At 39.6% G+C, this 25,796-nt stretch overlaps 1 protein-coding gene and 1 pseudogene across 5 annotated transcripts; both read left to right on the top strand.

Moving 5' to 3' along the window:
• The first annotated feature begins 1,503 nt into the window (after positions 1–1,503).
• On the top strand, positions 1,504–9,752 carry LOC103704084 (uncharacterized). 4 transcript variants are annotated; one of them, XM_039125096.3, is made up of 8 exons: positions 1,546–1,863; positions 3,269–3,524; positions 3,616–3,831; positions 3,925–7,987; positions 8,072–8,283; positions 8,381–8,565; positions 9,190–9,278; positions 9,426–9,752. In XM_039125096.3, exons 2-7 carry the CDS (start codon positions 3,318–3,320, stop codon positions 9,269–9,271), a joined length of 4,965 nt encoding a protein of 1,654 aa, XP_038981024.3. In that variant the 5' UTR covers positions 1,546–1,863; positions 3,269–3,317; the 3' UTR covers positions 9,272–9,278; positions 9,426–9,752. The 4 variants fall into 4 exon arrangements, 3 of the variants coding, with proteins under 3 accessions (XP_038981023.3, XP_088559882.2, XP_038981024.3); XM_039125095.3 differs by having other exon boundaries at positions 1,504–1,863; positions 3,925–8,283; XM_088703756.2 differs by having other exon boundaries at positions 1,504–1,943; positions 3,925–8,283.
• LOC103704183 (tubulin beta-2 chain-like) lies at positions 9,422–25,631 on the top strand (annotated as a pseudogene). Its single transcript, XR_016396318.1, has 4 exons — positions 9,422–9,478; positions 12,892–24,371; positions 24,530–24,671; positions 24,764–25,631. The product of XR_016396318.1 is annotated as a tubulin beta-2 chain-like (transcript).
• The last annotated feature ends 165 nt before the right edge of the window (positions 25,632–25,796 follow it).

The raw sequence follows: 25,796 nt of genomic DNA, 5'->3' as shown, positions 1-25,796 counted from the left end.
TAAAAACTTTATACTCAAAGGTTTCATCCAGACGAGCTGATGTGTCTGTACAAAACTGTCAGCTCACTTGTTAGCATGACTGACCGTGCTCCGTCGTCCGTCGATGGCCCAAACTGTCATAAATTATATAAACAAAAGCTATTAACTAGTTAATATTCATATATTTTTTTATACGAATATTGAACAGAATAATAGAGGAGTGAGCAAGGTGTATAGAAGCAAAAAATTTATGCTCTCGTAGAAATATTTTGCAAAATTATTTTCAATAAATCCGTCTCAACTTGTAGCAAGGCAACATAAAGAAATGATGAAGATAAAAAGGGAGGAGAAATTGGAAATTTTGAAATGAAGTCAACTTGGCCAAAAGCAAAAATTCAAAGAATGAAGACGTGGAAAAAAAGAAAGAAAGAAAGGAATTCGAGGGTTTAAATACTTCTCCAATAAATTTGGTTGAGGGATGTAATTAGCACATGCATGTTCATGTTGTGCATGCCATGCGTTTGGTCAAGCTACACGAGTATACATATTCTTACGAGTTTAAAATACAAAGGTTCAATGAGGCCCGGGGCTACTGGAGTTCACTAAGAGCTACACAGAGACCTCTTGTTGAAATTATACAGCAACTCAGAAGGTATTGCAACTTAAATTGTACTAATTAACTTGTAAGAAATTCTTGTGCTTCAAAGAGGGTTTAGAAAAAAAAAGAGGCATCTCAACAAATATTCCATTGAACACCTTATAAGTGGATACCAAGGTGTAGCACTAATGATGTAGGCTTAACTATAGGCCTAGATATCCATATGGAGGGAGCTGCTGGTGGTGCATACTTTGAGGAGGACGAGGAAGATGAAGAAGAAAGGTGAGGTGGCAACGTAAAGGTGGAACAAAGGTGGAGGAGGAGGCAAAATGGAGAAGAGAAAGAAAGTAATTTTTTTTAAATTAAAGTTTCTATTTGAGTAGCTACAACTTGTCATGCAATAGTTATTTTGATTGTAAGTCGACCTGCCATGCCATGAAATAGTATTTAGTTGCAACTCACAAGCAATTTGATTTACTATATAATTTAAGTTGCAAGCATCCAAACAAACGAATTTATATGTATTTGCAACTTGAGCTGCATATAGCTCCACTTACATTCAATATAGTTTATTTAAATCATGAATACTAAAAATTTATTTTTTTTTATTTTTTTTAAAAAAATCTAACGCACGGCTTGCCGTCTTTTCTCATTCATTATAAATTTTTCTCGGGCGTTTAGATGTTTTGGGGACTTTAATAATCGAGCACGGGCAGATGAGCATGAGGCTGGGGCCGCTGGGCTGGAATATGTACTACCCTGAGCCACATATTACCAGTGAGAACCCTCGTTTAATGGGCTGTTACGGGCTTCCCTGATCCCTCTCTCAATTTTCAAAGCCCATGTAAACCCATGCACCACCGCCTCCGTGAAGAGCGAAGACGCATTCATAGTTCCGTTCGGAAAAGGCGTTAGGGTTTTAACCCAAGAACAAGAGCACGAGCCGGGTCACTTTGGCATCTTGCCCGCTATATAAGTCACTAGTCACTACCCCCTCCGACCGCCCTCTGACGTCTCTCATACCACCATCTACCTCCCTACCTCTCCATCTCTCATCTCCGCTCCCCCCTGGCCTCCCCTATCCTTCCCTCCGCCCCCACCCCCACCACACAGAAAGGATAGGTCTCGGTTATTTCTCGCAGCCATCCACCATCGCCGCAGCTCTCGAGCCCATTTCCAAACCCTAGGCTGGTTCTCCTCTCGCATCCAGTCTAGGGTTCAAGCCTCAGTCTCTCAGGAGCCGTTTGCGAATCAGGCCTCTTTGTTGCAAAACCCTAAAGTTTCTGGTATGGATCTCCAACCCTATTTGATTTCCAGTGCGGCTTTAGACGGTAGGCGTTTTGATCGTTCTTGACGAGGAATTTGGGTATTTTTCTTCTTCTTTCCATCGGATTTCATTTTCATTCACGATAATCGTTTCATTATTATGCCAAATCTGTCGCGCGGATTGGATTTTTTGAGCTTGTGTTATATTAGGGTTTCGAGACATTCGCGCGTAGTGTTTGTTCTCATGGTCTTCTTCAAGTCTCTGATGGCTTGTTGTTGTTATTATTGCTCATCCACCGGAATCTGGAAACGTGGATTGATATGGAAAAAGTTGTAGTTATTTTATTTTATTTTTTCATTGCAACATTCTTCTTTACTTCGTATTTGAGTACGAATTGATAACTGAATCCATAGGCGTTGTTAATTTTGATATGGGTTTGCATTTCTGACAGTCTTACCCTATTACTGGATTGTACTGGAGCCATTTTCAACGTCGATGCTGATAAAACAAACCACGGCCAATTAGTATTATTTGTCTAATGAAATCTCGAACCCTAGGATGATATGGACAGAGTTTTAGTTCGTTAATATAGTACTTTTTGTTTTCGCCTTGATTGCGATATGAATTGGATTTAGTGATTTGACAAGGTGTTGTTTATCTTGATACGTTTTTTTGGTTTTTGTGGCTGTCTCACATTATCACCGGATTGTTCTGTTGTTGAGCTCAATATCAATGCTGATGACATAAGTGATGGCCTGTTAGTATTACTTGTTTAATCGAATCTCGAGCCCAAGATTGGTGTGGAAGGGGATGATGTTATATTTGTCCCCTCAATTTGTTTTTTGTTTGTGATTATGGATACAATGAATTGACAAAATTTAGTTGAACCTGGTACAATGTTGCTTTTGTTACTTCATCTTGTTGGTGGATGATGCTGTAACTATATTCAATGTCACAGAAGCTGGTTAATGTAGGCACAGTACATAGTTTCATTTTATTTATATGCTGTCCTTCGCCACCATATCTGATATTTCTTCTCCCCTTACTTACTATGCATTATTGGAGCAAGGAAAAAAGGAAGGTGATGCCTTGTTTTCTAGTTTTCAATTGCCTGGAATGGCATGTTCATATTGATTATTATACCAGTGTCGTAGATAGGGAGGTAGTCTTTTGTTAGCATGTGGAATCTTTCGCATTCCTGGAATACGTCTCTAAAACCCTACAAGAATTCATTGCATGATGTATTTTAGGCATGTTCTGCATTCTTTAGTTAGATAATTATTTTCTTTGCGGGCTATTATTCATTTATTATTCATTTACACTCCATGGTGAAATTTGCTCTTGACTTTGTGGTCTGTTGCATGCTTTTTCTATTTAGATTTGTGCTGTCAATTGGTAGTTACTAGAAATCTCCATATTTGCAGGAAAAATTCAGTCATTGGTATAATTTGAGCTGGAGAGTTTTTTATCACCATGGGATTTGATAATGAGTGCATACAGAATATTCAATCTCTTCCTGGTGAATATTTCTGTCCGGTGTGCCGGACGCTTATCTATCCTAATGAAGCACTACAGTCCCAGTGCACCCATCTATACTGCAAGCCTTGCTTATCCTATATTGTGGCTACTACTCATGCGTGCCCTTATGATGGTTATCTTGTGACTGAAGCAGATTCCAAGGTCCTGATGTCTTGCCTGTCCAGTTCATTCTAAAGTCAGTCTTTGTAAGAACCAATCTGTTTCACTGATAGTTTTGTACTATGATTTGCAGCCTCTGATAGAATCCAACAAATCACTTGCTGATACCATTGGCAATGTAGCGGTTTACTGTCTCTACCACAGGAGTGGTTGCCAATGGCAGGGTACTTTGTCTGACTCCATTACACATTGCACTGGATGTAGTTTTGGAAACTCTCCTGTTGTTTGCAACAGGTGTGGAACACAGATAATACATCGCCAAGTCCAAGAGCATGCACAAATATGCCCTGTAAGTCTGAAAGAGGCTTTCTGAATGTGCTACTATTTGAAGGAGCAAATTTGTTTTTCATGAATTGATGTTTATGCGATGGTCTGGGTGCAGGGCTTGCAACCTCAGGCACAACAGGTAGAGAATGCCCAGGTTCAAGCTTCAACAGTGCAGAATCAAGCTGTTAACCAAGATACGTCAGTAGCTCCTGCATCAACAACATCAACTTCTTCAACAACCCCTGCATCAGCTGCTTCAACAACTGCTGCCACAACAATTTCATCTACTGTTACTCCAACAACTGCTGCTGCAGCAGCCCCTGCTTCTGCTTCTGCAGCTACCCCTGCTACTTCTAGTCAGGGACAAACCCAAGCCAATGCAACAACCTATCCACAAGCTGTGACACAGGCTCCAACCCCTGAGCAGTGGTACCAGCAGCAGCAACTGCAATACCAGCAATATTACCAGCAGTATCCTGGATACTACCCTTATCAGCAGCAATATCAACAGTATGGTCAATATCAGCCGCAATTCTACCAACAATATTCTCAACCCCAGATGCTGGTTGCTCCCCAGCATGCTACTCAAGGACAACAGCAGCCTTCACCTTATATGCCGCAGCAACCCCATATCCAGCATCATCCTCAACAACAGGCCCAGCCCCAGCCCCAAGCCCAGCTCCAGCCCCAGCCCCAGCCCCAGCCACAAGCCCAGCTCCAGCCCCAGCCCCAGCTCCAGCTCCAGCCCCAACCACAAGCCCAGCTCCAGCCCCAGCCCCAAACACAAGCCCAGCTCCAGCCCCAGCCCCAGCCCCAAGCACAAGCCCAGCTCCAGCCCCAGCCCCAGCCCCAACTCCAATCCCAGCCTCAACCTCTGCCCCAGGCCCAGCCACACCCCCAGGCAGCCCAGCCGCAGTTGCCACAGCAACATCTTCCTCAACCACAACAACCACACCCACAGCTCCAGCCTCATCCACATGCTCAAGTTCCGCAAATGCAGGCACAACAGATTCATGTACCTGCTCAGCATCCACATCATCATCCCCAAACAACACACCCACAACCTCAGCCTCATCCCCAAGTGCAACCACCACAGCAGCATCCAGGACTTCAACAGTCTATTCCACCGCAACAACATCCACAACCCCAAATGCAACATCCACAAGCCCACCCTCAAGGGCCTCAACACCAGCCCTATCCACAACCTCAATCCCAGGCTTATCTACATGCCCATTCCCAACCTCAGTTTCAACAACAGCCTGTGCAGCTGCAACCCCATCCCCAGTCTCAACCCAATATACAGCCACAGCCACAACCAGTTCTGCAGCCACAACCTCAGTATCCATCAGCTCGTGCAGTGACAGGACATCAATCTTATCCACATCCGCAATCGCTCCAACAAATCCCACCTGGTGCCCCACAGCAACGCCCTTTGCACATGCATCCTCAACAACCTGTTCAAGTGCAGAATCAGTTTCCATCCCAACAGCCTCCTCAGATGCGTCCGCCACATGGTCATTTGTCGATGCAAGTCCAGCAACAGTCAGCTATGCCTCATCCTCAAGGCCCTCATACAAATCTTCATCCTTCTCAACAACAAGTGCACCAGCATCCTGGCATGCGGCCGCAGGGACCACAGCAGGGTTTGCCTCCATTACAAGCACAAAGTCATATGCATCCAAGCCTAGCACATCAGCAGGGGATGCCCCCACCACAGCATCTAATTCATCCTCAGCAACCTGTGCATCCTCAGGGCCCACCTTACATCCAGCAATCTTTTCCTGCACAGCCCCACTCACAGCAGAGTTTGCCTCAATCTCAGGGTATGCCGACTCTTCCAGCTCAGGCTGTAGCTGGTAGGCCGGCTATGATGGTAAGTCATGGAATGCCACAACAATCATTTCAACAGTCTACAGGTGGTCCCACTAAGCTTATGCAGCCTGACATGAGCCACAAATCACCGAGTCAGAATCATATGGGGCGATCCGCTGCTCATTTGGCAATATTGTCGGAATTGCAGCCAGGGCCAGTGCAGCAGTCTCAGCTCGCACACTCTGGGAGCCAGGGTACATTAGTACCTGTATCATCTGTTATGCGGCCAGGGATATCAGATAAAGCAGGTCATGCATCTGAGCTGGAGGCAGAAATGGTTTCAAAAATTGCTGAAGGGACTGAAGCAAATAAATCAGATCATGCACAGATTGAAGCATCTGAATCAGCTGAAGTGAAGATTCCCAGCTCAAAATCTGCAATCAATAAGGATGAAGTTATTGGAGAGGGTAAGAAGGATATCCAACCTGATGGAGATCACAAGAATATATCAGAATCAGCACGTGTTCATGGGGAAGGACTTGAGTCACATGCAAAAGATGAAAAAGCAGAAGTGCCAGAGATTAAACTGGTAAAAAAGGAAGAAACTACCAACTTGCCAGATGTGGGAGCTGAAAGTTCCCATGTTCTGAAAGATGTACAGGGAGACAGAGTTATTCAAATTCTAGAAGCTGATCTCAAGGAAAAGTCTGCACATGTTGAGGGTAGAGATGCTCATCTATCACTGGATGCTACTGAAACTGTTCAATCTGGTCAGGTTCCTACTGAGGCTGGACGGCGGGAGTCTTTGGGCTCAGTTTCTCAGAAAACTAGTCAAACTATTGTCTCCCAAGGCCATATCTCTGGAGATAGTGCTCATGTACAGTCTCTACAACAAGTGTCAACACCTGGTGGTCTAGATAGAAGTCAGCTGCAACAGTCGTCACGCCAAAATGCTTTTTCAGCCAATGAAAGAGCATTTCTGCAGCCTGGTTATCATGACAGAAATCCATCCCAATTCATGGGTCAAGGTCCTGGATCAGGGGTGCTCCAAGGCATGCCTCCAGCAGGTCCAGCACCCAGTCACGAGAGATTCTTGCATCACATTCCTTATGGACATCCTTCAAATATGATGGATGCAGCCCAAAGACCTCCTGTACCTCACAATGTACCACATCCTGGTCCCATACAAGAAAGAAGGTTTCAGGAGCCTCTCCATCCAATGCAGGCGCATGGGATAGCAAGTCAAATTAGACCTCATGGTAGTAATTTCCCTGAAACTTTACCTCATCCGGGGCAGCGATCAGCTGTTCCAGAACCTTTCCAGCCACCTCCGGGGCAACAACCTTATGGTTCATATCATTCTGAAGTGCCATCTGCTGGGCCCCCAGTAGCAGGCTTGTCTACCTCCTCTGCAAGGGCTCCCACCCATTTCGGGCTCCCACAGAAAGGTTTTCCAGATCAAGCTATGACTCCACAAGGGCAAGGCCAGGGGCATATGCTGCCGCCTCATGTTGGTGTGGCAAGACCTGCTTTTCCTGATGGCAGGCAGCCTGAGCCACCTTTTGCCCAGTCAAATTCAGTGAAACCAAATGGAATTCCTGGTCAGAGGCCACCTATTGGTCATGTTTTGACAGAAGACAGGTTTAGGCCTTTCACAGAAGAAAGGTTCAGACTGCTGCCTGAAGATGGAACAAGGGCAGCTCAAGATGAACGATTTAGGCCATTTGCAATGGACCATGGTAGAGGCATTGTCAATCGGAAAGAGTTTGAAGAAGATTTGAAACAATTTCCTAGGCCAGCCCATTTAGATGGTGAAGGTGCACTGAAGCTTGATGGTTATATATCCTCATCAAGGCCTCTGCCTGGGTCCGATGGAGGTCCTAGTGCTCTCCCTTCGAGACCATTGCTTCCTTATCAATCAGGTGGTCCTTTTCCCACTAGTAGTTTGGGTCCAGAGCACCATGGTATGGATATCAGAGAGAGACATAGGCCTGTTGGATTTCCTGAAGATTTGGGAAGAAAGTATGATCCAGCTCTTGCCCTTCCTGATTTCCGCAGTTCTGTTTCTGAATTTGGTCGACGTCGTATGGATGCTCTCCCTCCTCTAAGAAGTCCGGGTAGAGAATACTCTGGCCTTCCATCAAGTAGATTTGGACTAGGTATGGAGAACTTTGATGGGAGAGATCCACGTGGATTCAGTGAGCGATCAAAAGCTTTAGATCCAACTGGAAGTACATACCATGATAGTAAGATTCCTATACCTTCTGCCCCAGGCTCTGGTGGATTGCCAAGCCATCTTTTTAAAGGTGTTCCTGATGGTCATGGAAGCCATCGAATGGAGCAGCTAGGTGCTGGTTATTTGACTGGTAATATCAGAAAGGATCTGGATGTTCCTGATATTCCTCCTGTCAACTTGCATACTGGTGAATCACTTGGTCATGGCTTAGCAGGTACCAACAGGAGCGGTGAAGCATTTGGAGCTCGAAATTTGCCTAGTCTTCTACGGGGAGGGGAACCTCTTGGACAAGGTCAGTTCCGCATGGGTGAGCCAACTAGCTTTGGTGGCTTTAGTGTACCAGGCCGCATTCGTGCAGGTGATCCAGGTTTTAGTAGCAGCTATCCTATGCATGGTTTTCCAAATGAAGCTGGACATCCTACTTCTGTGAGTGTGTTTTCTTCATTTCTTCTTCAGCGTCTTTCCTGCATACGTTTCCAATATGCTTTCTGATTACTTGGTTCATCTGTATGTTTCTCTTCAGGGTGACATGGATGCCTTTGAGTTTCCAAGAAAGAGAATGCCTGGGAGCATGGGGTGGTGCCGCATATGTCGGATTGACTGTGAAACAGTAGAGGGTTTGGATATGCATTCACAAACAAGGGAGCACCAAAAGATGGCCATGGATATGATTCTGTGTATTAAGCAAGAGATTGCCAAGAAGCAAAGGTTTTAAAATAACTTTCTACATATTAAGGTTGCATTTGGCAACATTCCCATTTCTTAATTTTTATTTTTCTGGTTCTTATCGTTTTCATTTCATTTTCAATATTCTGAGAGTCGAGAATGTTTGATAGTTGGTGGCATGGCAATAATTAGTGATGGTGATGTTGGTGGTGGTGGTGGCGGTGGCAGCTGTGGTGGTGATGAATTGGTGGTGGTGGTGGTGGTGATGGTGAGGATGGAGGGTGGTGTTGGTGGTGATGGGGGTTTTAACCTTGGCGGCAATGGCGGGTGGCTGATGGTCGTGACGGATGGCAGCAGTGGCAAGATGCTGGAAAGAGGCCAGAGAGCTGTATTGACTTTTTTTTTCAAAAGTTTTGGAAGTGCAAAATTTTTGCGTACAAAAATTTAAGAAATTCTAGAAACAGTTTTCAAAAACACAGAATGAAATGTCTCTGCTGAACATGTCTCTGCCTTAAATTTTGTTTCTGTTTAAAAATAAAAACAGAAAACAGGAATTGACAACAATTCTAGACGGGACATATTTTACTGATGTCTGACCTAAAATGATACATCTGAGATCAGATGGCTGATAGCGGGATCGTTGATGTTTTCACCTGATGTTTGCAGGATCTCTGAAGTCAACATGCCACTCGAAGATTCAAATAAATCAAGGAAGGCAAGTTTTGAGAACCATGGAAATCGACAGTAGACTCATGGTAATTTACCATACTGCAGCTTTTAGCATGTGAATCATATACTTTAGCTATAAGCTCTGTGTATGAGACAATTTGCTGTTTTTGGCTTAAACAAAAAGTAAATGGTTGATGCTAAAGCTTTTCTATCATCCTTTTTCTTTTTTGCAGGTTGCTTCTATAGCTGTGGACCTGGTTCTTTGTAACCGAAGTTTCTGTGGCAAGTTAAGATCGATTTTGATAACTTTGTCATATTGTGAACAGATCTTGTGATTTACTCCCTTGTCATAACTGCAAAGATCTTTCTTAGATTTGGTTGCCAGTGGTGGAGAAATTGTCTTTATCACCTTTGTACTGGAATTGCAGTTTTCCATATCGAGAATGCTTATTTGAGTTGATGCTTATTTTGTTTAGTTCATTTTTACATGTTTATCTTCAAGTTGTAAGTCACGTATTTTTAAATAATTTGTAGATTTAGGTGTAATTACCTCCCTTCAATCACCTGTTTTCCTTTTCTGCATGGTCTCTGTTCTTTCCTTGATCTACCTTTTTTGGATTGATTTAAGCTTGTTAGCCCAGCTAGTTCTCTGAATATCATTTAAAAAGGAACTCTGCTGTTTTGGGTGCAGTAGCAGTTATCTTTATGTTTCTTCCAACTTATTCCTTGTTAGGAGAATCATACAGTTTTTGTTCTCTTCACGAAATCTGAGACATCTATATCCTTCAGGAAACTTTTTTGAATTTTTAATTACATTCTATCCTTAGGAATGCATTTTTTGAAAGATCAAAGCATTTGACTGGGATTGAGAGTTAATAATATGGATGGAGTGCAATGTTATCTATTGGTATGCAGAATCTCTACATAATCTGCTATGGTTCTGTGCGTGCAAGTTTTGATGTATATTTGTTTAAATGTGGCATGTAAGTTATATATGTGCTACTGATTTATCATGAACAATTATTAGGCAAGTGATTAGCCAATATGATCTTCATAAATGTCAAAGTCTAGCAGCTGTTAGAATAAGTTTTACCATTAACTAGGATTAATAGCTTCTTGATAGAACTCTACCCTGACCTGGTTATATCTGTAACTTGATTGCAAGTTTTGGATTTTGCTCTTGTTTTGGCCTTATATGTTGAAGCAGGCATACTCAGAAATTTGCCATCTACTTTATGAGATGAATGAAGGAATGCTTTATCTTCTTCATAATCTTTTAGAGATTTCTGGAATGAGGGCTAATATTTATGGTGTGTTTTTGTAGGCTTGATTCTCTATCAAACTTTATATTCCCTTTGGATATGAAATGAAATTCCAGTCAGATTGAAAATACATGTCTGATCTGTTGTGTTTAATATATTGCATTACTGTGAATATTTCTACTGGTTTATGCCCAAAAAAGCATCGAGATGTCTAATGACATCAGATAGAAGAGAAGCTTTGTGACTGGATTTTTGTTTGCAAGCGAGATACCCCTTGTAGCTTGACTTTTCTAATTGAAAGTTTAATGCTTTCAATGGCATAATGAAATTGAGAGGGAGAGAGAGGAGGTGGGGGGAGAGATTAAACAAATGAGACTACCAATGAATCTATTTCTGAAGATCAAAAAATAAAAGATACATAATTCCAAGAGTCATCAGCCCTCTTTGATCTTTAATGGAGAAATCTATGGTCTTCCTACTCTCCTAAATATTGCTACAATCAGAAATTCAAAGGAATTTATATAAAGCCTGTTACGTGCATCACATGCAGAACAGGAGTGTATTGTTTGTGCTGGATATGATATAATAAAGATATTCTACTAATAATTCCGTCAATTGGTAAAATTTTTCCGGTAAAAGAGAATAGGGAAACCTTTTTTCTTCCATATATTTGGTCTTTGATGATTAGAAAGACATGAATCTTGAAAACCCAAAACAATTTTAACATCCATGACGCTGAGTCCTTGATGATTTGAGAGCATTTTTTGCAAAATTTATTCCTTGAGGAGGTGATCTTGGTTTCTTTAACAGTCATGGTCATGCCTTGATAGTTTGATGAACTAATTTATTTTGATTTCATGGGAGGTCACCGAAACCTATCTTTCAATATCTGATATGGAGGCATGTTGTATGATATTACAACTCTCTTTTGATTTGGTGGTCCCTTAACATGACTGTATATGAAATCCTATGCTGCAATTAAATTTGTGGAAGTTTGTAATTATAGGTTTAAACTGCAGTATTGTTTTGTAGGCTATAGTTTTTTGGTATCAACCTGTGCTGCTGATGGCTTAACTTGATGGTGCCATCTGTTTTAGTTTAGCTAAGTAGTTTTTGTGGAAGCTAACCAGGGAATGATAATGCTTTGCAAGTCGGCTGTATGGTCAATATGTTGACCAGGACTTTGGACAAAACTTGATGAGAGTAATGGAAGGGGGTTTGTCATCTTAGGATATATTCGTGGCATAATATAATTCTGTGGCTAAAGGGAGCGGCCATTCTAAAAATTGTATGAGTTGCTGTAATTAGCATTGCTGCATGACATTATTTTTTCGTTAAGTTCCTTTAGATAGATTCAGGGTTATGGTTTCACCTGTTTGATCATATATTTGATTTCAGTATTCGGGATTCTGCTTGTCTTTTGTTATTGTAGTTTTATAGTGCTAATGCCCAGGTCAACCATAGTCTTTGCTTTGGAAAACAGATTTAACTACGGGAATTGTGGTGCCAAAATCAAATCATAGTAGATTGGATGCACATATAAATATCGATTGTGTTATGCTTGCAAGTAGATAGGTGTCATATTTATGGAATGAATTGCTAATCAGTTTGAAATGTTTCGAAAATCACTTCAGACTAATTTAATGTTGAAGCACCAAACATTTCATGATATACAAAACAATTTGTGAATTATAATTGGACCTGTTGAATATATGCTAATATGATTGGCCTTTCAATAATTTGAAGTTTTTGATGAACATCAAATAGCCTATTTATAGATGGAACTCATGAACGATGCTGTTTATGTTATGATGTGAATGTTTTATGAAGCCTTTTTTATGCTTAAATCATAATTACAAATAAAACAAATTACTATATGCAAAAATACTATTAGTCAATAATTGAATGATGAATTTTTTAGTTAGGGGAGTTGAATTGGAAGGGTTACTACAGTGCATGAGTGATTAAAAGAAGGGGAAATAGAATTGGAACTGCTTATAATTATTATAGAAGGAAACTTGGAACTCCATTTATTCTACAGCAATATGAACTAAAAATGATATTCCACTCCATTCTCTTATATTTATCTTAACATATCATAACTTGAAATTGAGTAATCTGATTGTTTTTTTTGGGTGATATTTATAAGCTATGCTGGTACGATGTGTTTGGGTGAAATGATCTCCCAACATCTCCTAGTTTCTTGCAAGAATAGGGTTTACTTTTATTTCTTTCTATATGCCAAAAATGCTAGTGAGATATGGTAGCACTTTTCACTAGTGTACCTTGTCTTGTCAGACCTGTCCTAAAAATCCTTGAAGAGATCCCTTTTTTCTGTAGTTTCATATAGGCATCATTATTTTTATAGTACTTTTTGAACTTACTAAGTTGCACATGTAGTAACCTTGGTTGTTCATTGCTTTATTGGTAACTGCAGTGCTGGACGATGCTATTAGGACTGAGCATTCCATTGCTGGTTGAACCATCGATCTTTCCATGTAATAATCTACTCTCTTCTGTTCTTGGGATCTAGAAAGGACAGTTTGAGTCCATTTATTTGATCACAGTTAATAGACTTTCATTTATTTATGTTACAACAATAAGAAAATTTCCTCCTGTGTGTGTGTGTATGTGAGCGTATGCATTTTTTTTTTTTGCAACTTTGCCATGCTTAATTCCTTTGCCTTTCTTTTCCTTGATGAGGTGATATCTTTATTGTCCCATTTCTTTTTCCTATTGGATTGTGGCCTTTATTTCACCATATATAAACTCTTTGACATATATTGGCAAGTCATCAATACTGTAGTTTTTTATCACATAGACTTTATTTTATGAGTTTTAACTGTGGAAAGGATTATAGGAAAGAGAATTTCATTGTTGACCTGAAGAAAGCATATAGAGTAGCTGTATTATGTTATTTGCTAAGAATTGAAAAAAAACATATTTGATGTGTATGCTGAAATTATATGGATGTGTATGAAGGAACATTAAAGGATTAGAAACATCAGATGTTCAACGTGAGGAGAATGGTTCTGTTGGACCCATATATCCTTGCATTTTCTGTAGGTGAACTTGCTGTCATATTCATTAGGATGTGCCACACTTTATGTTATTAGCAATAAACAAACTTTGACTTTATGAGTTGAAAATATATTGGGTTGATTCACTTTTATTGTTGGAAAAGTTTTGGAGGATATAAGTTTTAGTGATAATGGCAAAGAGATACATTGTTGCTTTGTTATGCAAGGAACGGATTAATGGATGGATAATGCAATTGATACCAAGTATATGAAATGGAGAAGTTTTCTAGGGTGTTATATGATTATTATATGCATGCAAGATGTAAAGAAGAGTTAGGAGATGATAATGATGTCCTTGGCATCGTATTTACAGAATATCAGAATATTATTCTCCAATAGAAGATGAGCATTGTAGTGAATATTTGGTTCACTTATTCTTACCTTTCAAATTTCCAAACTTTTAGAGGAGAAAATAATAGAATTAAGTTTTCTGTGCTAGCTGAAGTGCTTGTAATTTGAATGTAGAGTTTCAGTCTCTTTATTACTTCTATTCTAAATGCAATAACTTTCACGAAAGTCGTAATATGTTTATCTTTTCAGCTACCTTATTCTGTTTCATTTTCTTGTTTTTGCCTCTGGTTTGTTGCTTAGGATGCGTTCTTTTTGTGTTGCTTTCCCTTTTTCAAATTTGATGCCCTATAGCTTCATGTTAGGAAGTATTTTGGATTTGTTTAGGATCTCATTTATTTATTGCCCTTTTCTGGTCACTTTCTTTGGGCGCTTGTTCGCTTGACTGTAATTCTCCATTCACCTTATCAATGTTCCAGTTCTTTGAATATGCAGTATGTTTCCTTGTCAATGCACCTGATTTTGTGAACTGTTTGTCCATTTCACCTTTAGTGCTATGACTAGTGTATTTGTACACATCTTGGCCCATGTTTTTCCATGTATGAACAAGCTCTATATACAAATTATCAGTTAGTGGGGAGCTTGAAGGATTTTGAAACTTGAAAACTAGTTTATTCTAATGATGAGAATGTGCATTTTGGAGGCTATGGAAATTTGACATAATATTCTTTGTAGTCTTCAAAATTTGTCCCAGTCCAAGCAAACAAGTGGATAATCCTAAACTCATCCCACAAAAGAAGACAGCTAAAATTCCCTACCATATACATATCGAAGCATGCGACATGGTTGTTTGACAATTGCACACAGGATTGTGCGTCTTGGTTGCCTTTGTTATGGATGTGCGTCTTGGTTACCCTTCTAGTCACTCTTCTTTGATACATACACGTTTTTACATTTCACTCACTGATAGATGACTATGAAACAGAATGTAGCAAATAGAAACTAAAATGCGGAGTGTATCTATTAATTATACTCCTGAGCCCAGATAGTCATGGTTGATGGGGACATGTCCATTTCTACTAAATGCTTCTTCATTTCGAATAAACTACATTCATATGCTTGATGCTAGTCACATTTAACATAAATCGTGATCACATTTCCAAATAATGATTTTTAGAATCTCTCTCCCATTTTTTTGTCAAATAAGTAGTAAGATTTATCTACAATTATTGAAACAAATATATAATTTTGTGGCACTTTATGCAATAATTCTAGTTCTAGCTCGTTATGAAAGTGCTAGAGTCATTTCATTTATCTGTTGGGAGCCAGTTGGACAAAGTGAAGGTGGCGATGCTCTAATCTCATAACCTTTAGAACTCTTGCACCAGATTTAGAGAATCTAGTGTAGTGTGGCAGATACTCTCTAACATCGTAGCTTTAAAAGCCTTGAGTGAGGGAAATAGGATCGGTATATTTGAGCCTCCATTCATTAGCATATGATGTTGAGTGAAGATCTATGTGGTGTAAACGGCTAGATGATGTCTTTATGAAACAAATCCAAATTCATGTCTTGTATAGCGAACTCAATGAGTAGTATCTGATTTCATGACCTATATTGCCCACAGACTCATCATAACATGTTATTAACTACTATCTTAAGCTAATTAGGTATCCAAGTAACAGAGCAAAGATATGCTAATTGTTGTTTGTTAATGAACAAGAAAAGCCCAAACAGAACAGCACCTTTTAATTCTTGATTCTTGTGGAGATGGTGATGGTGTTTTGCCAAATTAACATCAAGTTTTTACAGCTATTTAATTACAATTTGTTGATTTTGCTTTCTAATGTTTTGACAGTTTACTTGTTTCATTCACAAAGCAGACCAAAAAATGTTTAAAATAAAGCGCGTGAGAGTATTATTTCCATATTTGACATGGTTTATTTTAAGATGGTAAGAGCATGTTCATGTTTATACAATAAAGTTTACATTGTAAACTATCACATTGTCTACATAAGTGGCTTCCTGAAGAGCTAGGCTTTACTTTTTGGTTGCCTGGCTTTTTTTTCGTCTTGTGACTGGTAAAATTTTGCAAACTTTTTCAGTGATTACAAACTTACTATATAATTTTAATATCATAAGAATTTAGTTTGCAGTATTTGGACCATTGATTTGTTACATTTGGTGATTAACAGAATATTTTTTGTTGGGAAATAGTGAAGGGCTGTCTTTCTCTTCATACTTCTTTTATTCCTGGGTTTTCAGTATCTGAGTATTTGATTTTTGTATTTGCCTGCCTTTTTTTGTTTCTATCTATATTCCTTCCATAATTGGATAGTGAATTGTATGGCTCTTAAGTTGCAATGGTTTTAAAGTATATGACATGTAGTGCATTATTTCCCATCAACTACTGTCAGACAAAATATATATTCTAAATTACTCATGGGAAATGACTGGAACACTATAATGTAGTTAGACATTATAGAAGGATTAGGTGCCATTTGTAATCAATGCACAATTGTTATTTTTTCTAATCTTTTGGATTTCAAGGAAAGGCTGACAGTGTGGTTGATTGTAGACCTCACTTGAATTATCTGATAACATTGTTTGCTTGAGACTGTCTGAAGGATTGTGTCTTACCTGCTTATTGGTTCTAGGCCAGCACATGCATTTGATGCATAGATTGTATGTTCACCAAAAGTCTATGCTGTTTGCATCAGATCACTAGCTTGTTTTAAAAGAAAATCTTGCACTATTAGAGGACAAAAATTAACCTTCCATATACAACCATGTATGGTATGGAAATCCATATACGCTCCCTTTTCTATATCGTTGGTTGATTGTACTTGAATTTGCTTTGTTGGAGATGAACTGGTATTCAGTATTATTTTCTGAGATGGTGAACTCGTAGACATGACATGCCGCACTACTTTTTGGACTCTAAGAAGTTGGATTATTGTGTCTTCATCAATCCTAACTGTTAAAACACAAGCATTTTCTACTATGGCATTCTAGGGCTACCCTGTCAACTATCAACCGTGCTGCAATTACTTAAAAATGTTTGGTGCTTCGTATTGAAGTTTTACTTCTTGTTTCTTCTTTTCTTCAACTTAATCTTATGAATTGATTTGTTTAAGTTGGATTGTCAATTATTAGTTCTCTAGTTATAGTATTTCCACACGTGTACCTATTCATGTTGTATGAAAATGCTTCCATGTTAAAGCATTAGGGAGGTTATCTTTTGAGTAGGTTACTGACTTTGTGAAGAAGTGAGCAACAGAAAGTTGTAAGTTGGGAAAATATGAGGTAGAGGGAACATCTTGATAAAGCAGAGACTGCAATAAAAGTGACACTGATTACGTTATGCATGGTACATTTAGAAAATGTAGATTGCTGCCAATTGGTTGCTTCGCTGCTGTTATACTACATCAAGGTGTTACTACCAAGATTTATGCACAAGTTAAGAAGAAGGCATCTAAAGCCAAAAAATCTTGTACGGTTCATGGTGTAATTTTTTGCTTCTATACTAATGCAATGCAAGACAATCTTGAAAGGAAATACCCGGCTAGTGATCTTTCAACTTTGTTTGACTTCTTTGACTTGATGACCAACATCATTCTATTAGGCACAATTGTTTTCCCTACTTTTATCTTTTTTTATGGCCTTCTTTAACTCAAATATTCTGATTCTATATGTATACTTCATATTTTGTTTTGCTTAGTAGAACTAGTTAGGCATCATAAATTGTACATGACTTCATTTGAAGAGCTTATGAAAATAACTATTCATCTTTCTTTGATCTCACCCTCCTTAACCAAAATGTTTTGATCTTTATCATTGATGCATTTAACCTGCGGTTTCTTGTTTTCCTTTCTCTTAGGTTTGCAATCTTATACGTTATCTTTTTTTTCCCATCCTTAGTGTCTGAGTTGTGAGCTAAGTTTTTTTATCAGATGGCCTTCTCTTTGATTCTCCTAATACCTCGGTAGCCACTTTCTTCTCACATGGTATTGATTTCTTTATCTAGACCCCATTCCCTTCTTTCAGCATTATATATTTGAAATTCATTTGTTTCTCCTCACAAATTTCATCACCTAGTTCTCAGGGTTTTATTTTCTTTTTTCATTGTTTTCATTACCTAATACACATCTAAAACCACGATTCTTTGCTGGGTACTTAAACTTTGTATAACCCTTCAATCTTTTTACGAAACCTAGTCAGTCTTACTAGTAAGGTAGAAATATATTTAGCTATCATGCTGCCCATTTTTAAATTTATCAGTCCTTTTTTAAACAAGTGTTAGCTAATATTAAGTTATATGTCATAGCGAACTCCGAAATGCTATCTTATTTCTCATTTCTATTTTTGTAACCATAACGTCCACACCTTTCCAAAATGTATACTATATTTTTTCCACGTGCCCATTCAAATCTACTTTGATATATATCTTTTCTTGACTAGAAATCTCTTGAAGCAGTCCATCCAAGCTGTCTCAAAAGTGCTGCTTTATAGCATCATCCAATCCTATTTGAGCAATAATATTAGTAGACTTCTCTTACGATATTAGTTTTATCAAGGTTTTTCTACTTTTCACCATGACTGGACATCGATGTGGCCTGTTGCTTACGGGGAACGTCCTAATTAGCTGTTGCCCACGTTTCACTATACCTGGGGTTACGGGAACACCCCAATGCTTTGCTTATGTCTTCATTTGCATAACATGTGACTATAGTTTTATGCTGGCTGTCATCCTACTGCAATTCTCCTTTGCTCGGGCTTAGGGTTGGCTATGTACAAAATATAGGTGGAGTTAAAAGCTATTAATTTATCAAAATGTATAATAATCCTGCAGGCTCATGCTATGTTGATGTAGGATTGATGTTGGCCGCTCCTCATAGAAGATAAAAATTATTTTAAAAAATATATTTTTTGTTATATTGGGATGTTATTTTTATTATTACTTTTTTAAACTCTTTAATTCTCTTTGAAAGTCAATTGATACTCCTCCCGCCCACCCTGTCTCCATAATGCTAATCAAAAAAGTTTCTAAAAGAGAGAGTTACCTGCCACTCCTATAAAGGGTAAACAAGTGCTTGTATTTCAGGATCTGTTAGTTTTGTTCTATTAATTTGAAAAAAAAGCAAAGAATTCCATCACTCTAGATGGTTAATGGAATGCACGTAGCAATCATTAAGGCCCTTTCTCAGACCCATTGTTCAGGTTATGAAATAAACTATACTTCGAAAGAGTCTGAAATTTGTGACTTATTTTGTCTAGCTGCAAAAATGTGCTACCATAAATGCTTGAGCAAAGACTGATGCTTGTTGCAGGGATTTAAATACCTGATTTGGCTTTATTCCTAGTAGGCCAACCATGTTAACGATTTTCTGATTGCAATGGTTAACAGTAAAAACAAATGACTAAATTGAATTTTTACATGTACTTACTTATTCATTCGTGACGGATATTAAGTGCTGGTTTGAAACAACGAATTTTAGCGTCTGCTTGAGATTACTCATTTCCAGTTGCCATAAATCGGTAGCACATCAATATGATGGCTTCCAAATGTTACTGTTTAAAGATGCATTAACTGTTGAGTTTTAAAAGTGGCGCATTCAGCTATACAACATTGTCTGTTATTGTTAAATTGAATGTGAAAAGAATTCTGTTGTTAAAATTTTGAAATCACAGTTCACAAAAAAGCTTATTGAGCAGTTAAAACCAGCTGACAATATACGGCAATTTTACTAGCATTGCATTCGCGAGTAAGTGAATTTGGATGTGTCAGAAACCATATAGGGCGTGGTGGATGAAGTGGATGAGCAATTTCATGATTACCTAAATGCCTGAAGGACATTCTAGGGATGTGGATTAGCAATTGTACAGGGTGAGTGAACAGAATGGAGTTGTTTGGATGTGTTTGGCGGCAATGTGGTTATTATGGTTGATATGGGATGAAATTAGGAGGATTACATAATGTTGTAGGAAACCTTTTTAATAGCCCCAATACTAAATTGTTGGAAGTCAATTGCGAAGGTCTGGGTAGGCTACAGATGGATAAGTTCAGGTCGTTTAATTGGAATTTTGATTTGGATGAATAAAATTTTTCGTTAGACTTGACACTGCTTTGGATGACTTGACAGTGCCTTGGATCATTGAGCTTGAACCCATTTGGGTGTTCCTATATTTGTTTAGGCAAAAATTGCCAATTTTATAATAATGCTTGTCATGGTCGCTCAATTTTTATACCTTATTAATGATTAGGGTATGATTTCTGCTTCCCTTTAGAGTCATCTTTGGTAGGGGTTAATCAAGGAGGGTTGCCCCTTGTTTGATAGACCATGCATTCAACAAAGGCAAGTTTTCCTACCTGTATGCTGAAGTTCTAGGTTTTATGGCGGGATATTCTCTTGCCTAAAATAGTGATATCTGGTGTTGGTCTGCAAGGCTTTGACATTGATCTTTTGTATGTGCCTTCTGTAATCATAGATAGATTGTTCAATTTTGAACAATAATGAACTTCTAAGTGTTACAAGGTAAAATATGCTTATATGTAAAGTATCATTTTTTTGCTTTGAATTATTTAATCACATTTAACTAACTTTATCTGTAAATTGTTCTGTACAACAACAATTAGTCATAACCATGGATTTGTTGTTTAGTTAATTAAATCTATGGATCAATGCTTTTGACCTTGACTTCATTGTGATACACTTGCTATTGTCTGGCTTGTTTCTATTTATATTGTCTTTATGTTGTGTGAACAATTTCTTAATTAACTCTGGTAGGAGGGAAAATAAGTTCTCTTTGTACCTGGACAAGCGACTAATGTTTTAGATCTTACCACACTAGGAACATCGTCGCATCAATATCCCAATTGCCATCTTCTTTTTACCACTTGAATACTTCATCTTTGGATATGTCCATCCTTTCTTTTCATGAGTGTTTTTGATGTTATGTTATGTTGCTCTTTTGTTTGTTCTTTTTCACCTTGTATACACTTTTTGTTGTTTGTTGGCGCCTTGGTGCGTCTGAACCTCTTATGCTAATCTCTGCACTTTGATTTCCAGTGAAGAAATTCATTTATCCTTTTAAACATGTGGAATTGTATGCAAATATGCTTATGTAACCACTGCCTGGGTTGCACAAGCATCGTGCAGTAACTTAGAATCCCTAGCATGAAAGGTAACCGATATTGGCTTTAAAAGATCAATTATTATGCAGGTGGTTGACCGATTGCCGCGATAACCGCAGCTTGTAGATATCTAGTGTCGTGTTAAAACTAACCACTTCAGGGGCATGGTTTTTCGCTTTGCCAAGTGCAAATTAGAGAGGTAAAGGTTGGACTGCTGGAGTCTTATCAATATGACTTTTGACCGATAGAAAATGACGACTGACTTGATTTTGCGGTACTAGCTAGTTTTGCAGTCAGGAGTTCGTTGGGTGGACTGTGTTTCAGACTTATCGTGACATTGACATGATGTAATCTTGTAGTAGTTATTTGTGGATTGGTGGCAATTAAAATTCTTGAGTTAATTTTTATCAGAAAAATTCTTGAGTTAATTACCTAGCTTTGGAGATAATAGTTGTAGCTTGATATCGACTGAAAAAAGATTCCTATTTCAAAGTTTGCCTTCTTGCCATCGGACGTAACAGAGGTGATGCTCCCTGTTTGACGTACTTTGACTAGCTAACCGTGAACATAGGATTTTTTTACCATTCGGTTTGTCTGCCGAGTCTCACGACTGGTATTGCTCCCCATAACATTTGTCGTCAGGAATGATAGTCGCCAGTCGTGTTGTTTAGTGTGAGGTTGTCAGATGGGCTGCTGATCCGTCGTATGGTGTCATTTCAACCTTTTTATTCTTTTTTTATGATGGAATAACCTGTTTTTCTTGTTGTAGTGTTCGATTTTTTTTCTTTTTTTTTCTTATAACATGTTCATTCTTGTTAGCCATTCCCATTCTAACAGGGAAATGATCGGTTGATTAAGATTATCCTCTCCCCGGCTTTTGTGTATAACCAGGTTTTTAAGTTATTTCAGTAATTTTCCAAATTATCCAACATCTGTCTTCTGTCTATTTTGCCTTCGGAGGCTCAAAAACCTGAATTGCGGCCTTTTTTTAGTACGTTCAGGTACTACCGTTTTTCGGTCTTTCTGGTTTTCATTTATTTGCTCTAGAAATTTTTGCTAGTCCAGATATGAATTCTTAACTTATGGGTTTGGAATTTATTTGATGAAATTGTATGACATGATTGAGTTAATGTCAGTGGTAACCTCGCCTTTATTGTTATACGATTAAGAAATCCAGAGCCTGTGGGTTGGATGGCATCTCTCCCTCTTTATGGTGTTAACATGGATGGTTTAGTGATACACAGGTTCTCACCTTACGGAGCTGAAATTCGGTTCTGAATGAATTTGGCATGCGAGTTGAAGCCCAAGGTGAGATTATCCACACGGACTTCCCTTTTTTGGCTATCAGGACTGGGCTCTTTGTAAGGCTTTGGTCTATGCTCAGCCACAGCATATTTATGGAGCCATTATTGAAGTGATGCTCTTGCTTAGCTATCCATTGGGAAATGGGGTTAGCCCATCCCTGTTTTGAGTATCTTCAACTTCGATCTATATGATCAAATTCTGCTGCGGATTGGATTGCCGACCATGCAAAGGGGGAGAAGACTGTATCATGGGAAATGCTGTACCCTGTGGCCTTTAATTTCTTTTGCCGTTTCGGTGCTTGTAATGGAAGGGTATGACTGGTTCTAACAGCTGCTTTGACCGTCCCAAAAAAGGAAAGAAACACTGGTTCAATGGAGATTTGTGTGGACGGAAAACTTTCTTTGAAACCGCCTATAATTTTTCAAATAAAAGTTTAACCAAGACATGGATGGGGAAGCCGTCTAAGAATGCTGTGAGCCATATCCTACTCCGACTATAAAGCGTTGCTATACTTTTGCAGGTTCGCTTCGGGGTACATGCCAATTGGCCCGATTCGTGTTCTTAAGCAAATGATTGTCTCCTATAGGATTATTAGTCCCGCATGCATTAGTTTCCTGGCTTGTATCAGGGGAGGACTAATGGAGGTTCCAATTTCTGGGATATGTTAGTCACAAGCTAGTATGTCTAGGTTGTACATTCCTCTAGTATTTATACTCCTGTATTTTCATCTGTTGTTGATTGTCCGTCCGTCATTGTTCCGAGGGTCCAATGGGTTTGCTGTAAGTAGATCCATCCGGAACTCACTTTGCTAAAAATCATTTCAGGGCTCCTTTCACAAGCAAAAAGGCAAGTCCGGGTCGTTTCTCATTTCTTCCAAAATTGGATCATTTTAGCTCCATCTAGAGCCAATCAATTATCAGAATTGGGTCTTTACTAGTTCGAACTGAATTTGGAGTTTGAATGTCCGGTTACTGGCAAGTACGTAGGACCCAAGCAAATCTGAGACCTTCAATGTTCGCTTCGTGAGGTCAAATGTCTAGTTACAGGCAGCTGAACGGATCGTAGGTCAATATTCCGTATATTATTTTGAACACATAACTTGCTACTACCTTCAAATGGTATGAGCGGACCACGGGACAAGATACCCCGGCCATTTATCCTAGGACCCTGGCAGTTTCCCGAGGAGCCAAGGTGTCTTGGAGGAGCGGCATGTCAGGTCACACCCCAGTCTCATGCCTAGCTCTTTTACTCAGCCGTAGCAATATTTCAAATTAAAAAAAAACTTCAAAACTCAATGTTTCTATCAAGAAAAAAGCCTCAGGAATATTTTAAATTAGAAAATGCTTTAAAATCCAACCTTGCTTCAGGAATCTGTCGCCGGGGAGTCGGCGTTATTCATTGGTACAGGATTTGGGCCCCGTAAAATTCCAGCTGAATTGACCGTTGCCCTCCCTCCGCTGGAAGCTCAGCTCGTCCCAGCCCTTCGCTTCTACCAGTTCCCGACAGAAATCCCCAGTGCCCCAGGGCCAGGATTCAAAATATGAAGGATGATACTAGCCGTTACTTTGCTCCCTGTATATGCCAACCCACCCTTTCTTCTACATCTGATCTCTTTCTCAAGCTTCCCGCGAAAGAGTGTGCTCGAATATTTTCGGTTGTCTTTCCTTCTTCTTTGTGAAAGGGTAGGAAAAAATGCGCGAGATTCTTCACATCTAGGGAGGGCAATGTGGCAACCAGATCGGAGCCGATTTCTGGGAGGTTTGTCTGTGGCGAGCATGGGATTGATGCCAGACCTCCAGCTTGAGAGGATCGATGTCTACTACGATGACGCAAGCTGTGGCCAGTTTGTTCCCCGGGCCGTGCTCATGGATCTTAGAGCCAGGAACCATGGACAGCATCCGATCTGGCCGTATCGACAGTGCTTCCGTCCTGATAACCTTGTCTTTGGGCAGTCCGGTGCTGGGAACAACTGGGATAATGGGCCGTCACACCGAAGTTGCTGAGCTTATCGATTCAGTGCTTGATGTGGTTGGGAAGGAAGCAGAGAACTGCGACTGCTTACAAGATATGATCTTCACTCTTGCGCTCAAATGTCTTCAACGAACGCCCATGTGATGGCCTTTCCATTGTATGTTAAATCTCGTCTTTTAAATTTCTTTCTCGTTTCCTTTTTTTTGAAACGAAATTTCGGGGACACTTCTGATATCTAATATCAGGGAAGAGTACCCTGATCGTATGATGCTCACATTCTGTCTTCCCCTCCCCCCAGGGTCTCCGACGCTGTCGTTGAGCCTTACAATGCCTCTTTATCGTCCCCCAGCTTGTCGAGAACGCTCATGGATGCATGGTCCTGGACAATGAGGCCCTCTCTGAGATCTGCTTGAGAACCCTCGAGCTCATTACCCCTAGCTGTAAGCTCCCTGCTTAGTACCAACTGCTTACATGGAGTACTTGCTAATTCTAGTTCACTCTCTACTAATTTTGCTATCTTCCATTTGAGCAGTTGGAGACTTTGGAACCACTTGATCTCTGCAACCATTTATGGAGTAACATGCTGCCTGAGGTTCCCTGGCCAGCTCAACTCTGACCTCCAAAAGCTCGCGGTTAACGTCATTCCCTTCCCTCGTCCTCATTTCTTCATGGTGGGATTCGCTCCATTAACCTCCCGCGGGTTTCAGCAGTGTCGTGCCCTCACAGTCCCAGAGCTGACCCAAAAAGACGTGGGATGCGAACATGACGTGCGCAGCTGACCCACGCCAAGGACGGTAACTCACGGCCTTGGCTACGTTCCGAGGTAAGATGAGCACCAAGGAAGTAGATGAGCGGAAGAGCAGTGTACAGAACTAGAACTCTTCCTACTTCTGTCGAGTGGATCCCAAACAATGCCAAGTCGACGGTGCGCGACATCCCATCGATTGTTCTGAAGATGGCATCGACCTTTACTGGGAATTCGACTACTATTCAGGAGATTCTCCGGACGGTGAGATGGAGAGTATCAGGGGAAGGAATGGATGAGATGGAGTTCACCGAGGCAGAGAGCAAGAAGAATGATCTAGTTTCAGAGTATCAGCAGTACCAAGATGCAACAGCTGACGAGGATGAAGACTATGATGAGGAGGAAGAAGCTCAGGAAAATGTGATTGGAGAGCACTGGCTCTTGTGTTTTTGTCCGGTGTCTTAGATTCTGAAAAAAAAAATTGCAGGTGAAAACAAATGATGAAAATATGTTGACGTTGATACATAAAAATTATTATTTCCGGTGCGTCAATATTGTTGTGGATGCACCATGCCTTTTTGGGAGATGACTAAATTAGTTTATAGCCATTGACCTCTGAATGATTGTGCACAACAATGACAAAAGTTTTCATGCTTCTAAATTTCAGTCTGATACAGTATGAAATTTCTTTTGTTCTGGAAATATGGGGTCTGTCAGATCACTGCATGTACCGAGATAATAGGAAAATGATGGTTACAGCGAAGGGACGATAATTTTGATGCCAAGAAAGTGGAAAGAATGCCGACAAATCAGTTTCCTT

Source organism: Phoenix dactylifera, chromosome 8 (assembly GCF_051530095.1).
Source record: "Phoenix dactylifera cultivar Ajwa chromosome 8, Ajwa_hap1_PhDact_Kaust_v1.1, whole genome shotgun sequence".
NCBI classification, from domain to species: domain Eukaryota; kingdom Viridiplantae; phylum Streptophyta; class Magnoliopsida; order Arecales; family Arecaceae; genus Phoenix; species Phoenix dactylifera.
Note: the sequence above shows the minus strand (reverse complement) of the source record. Positions and strands in the feature narration are given on the sequence as shown.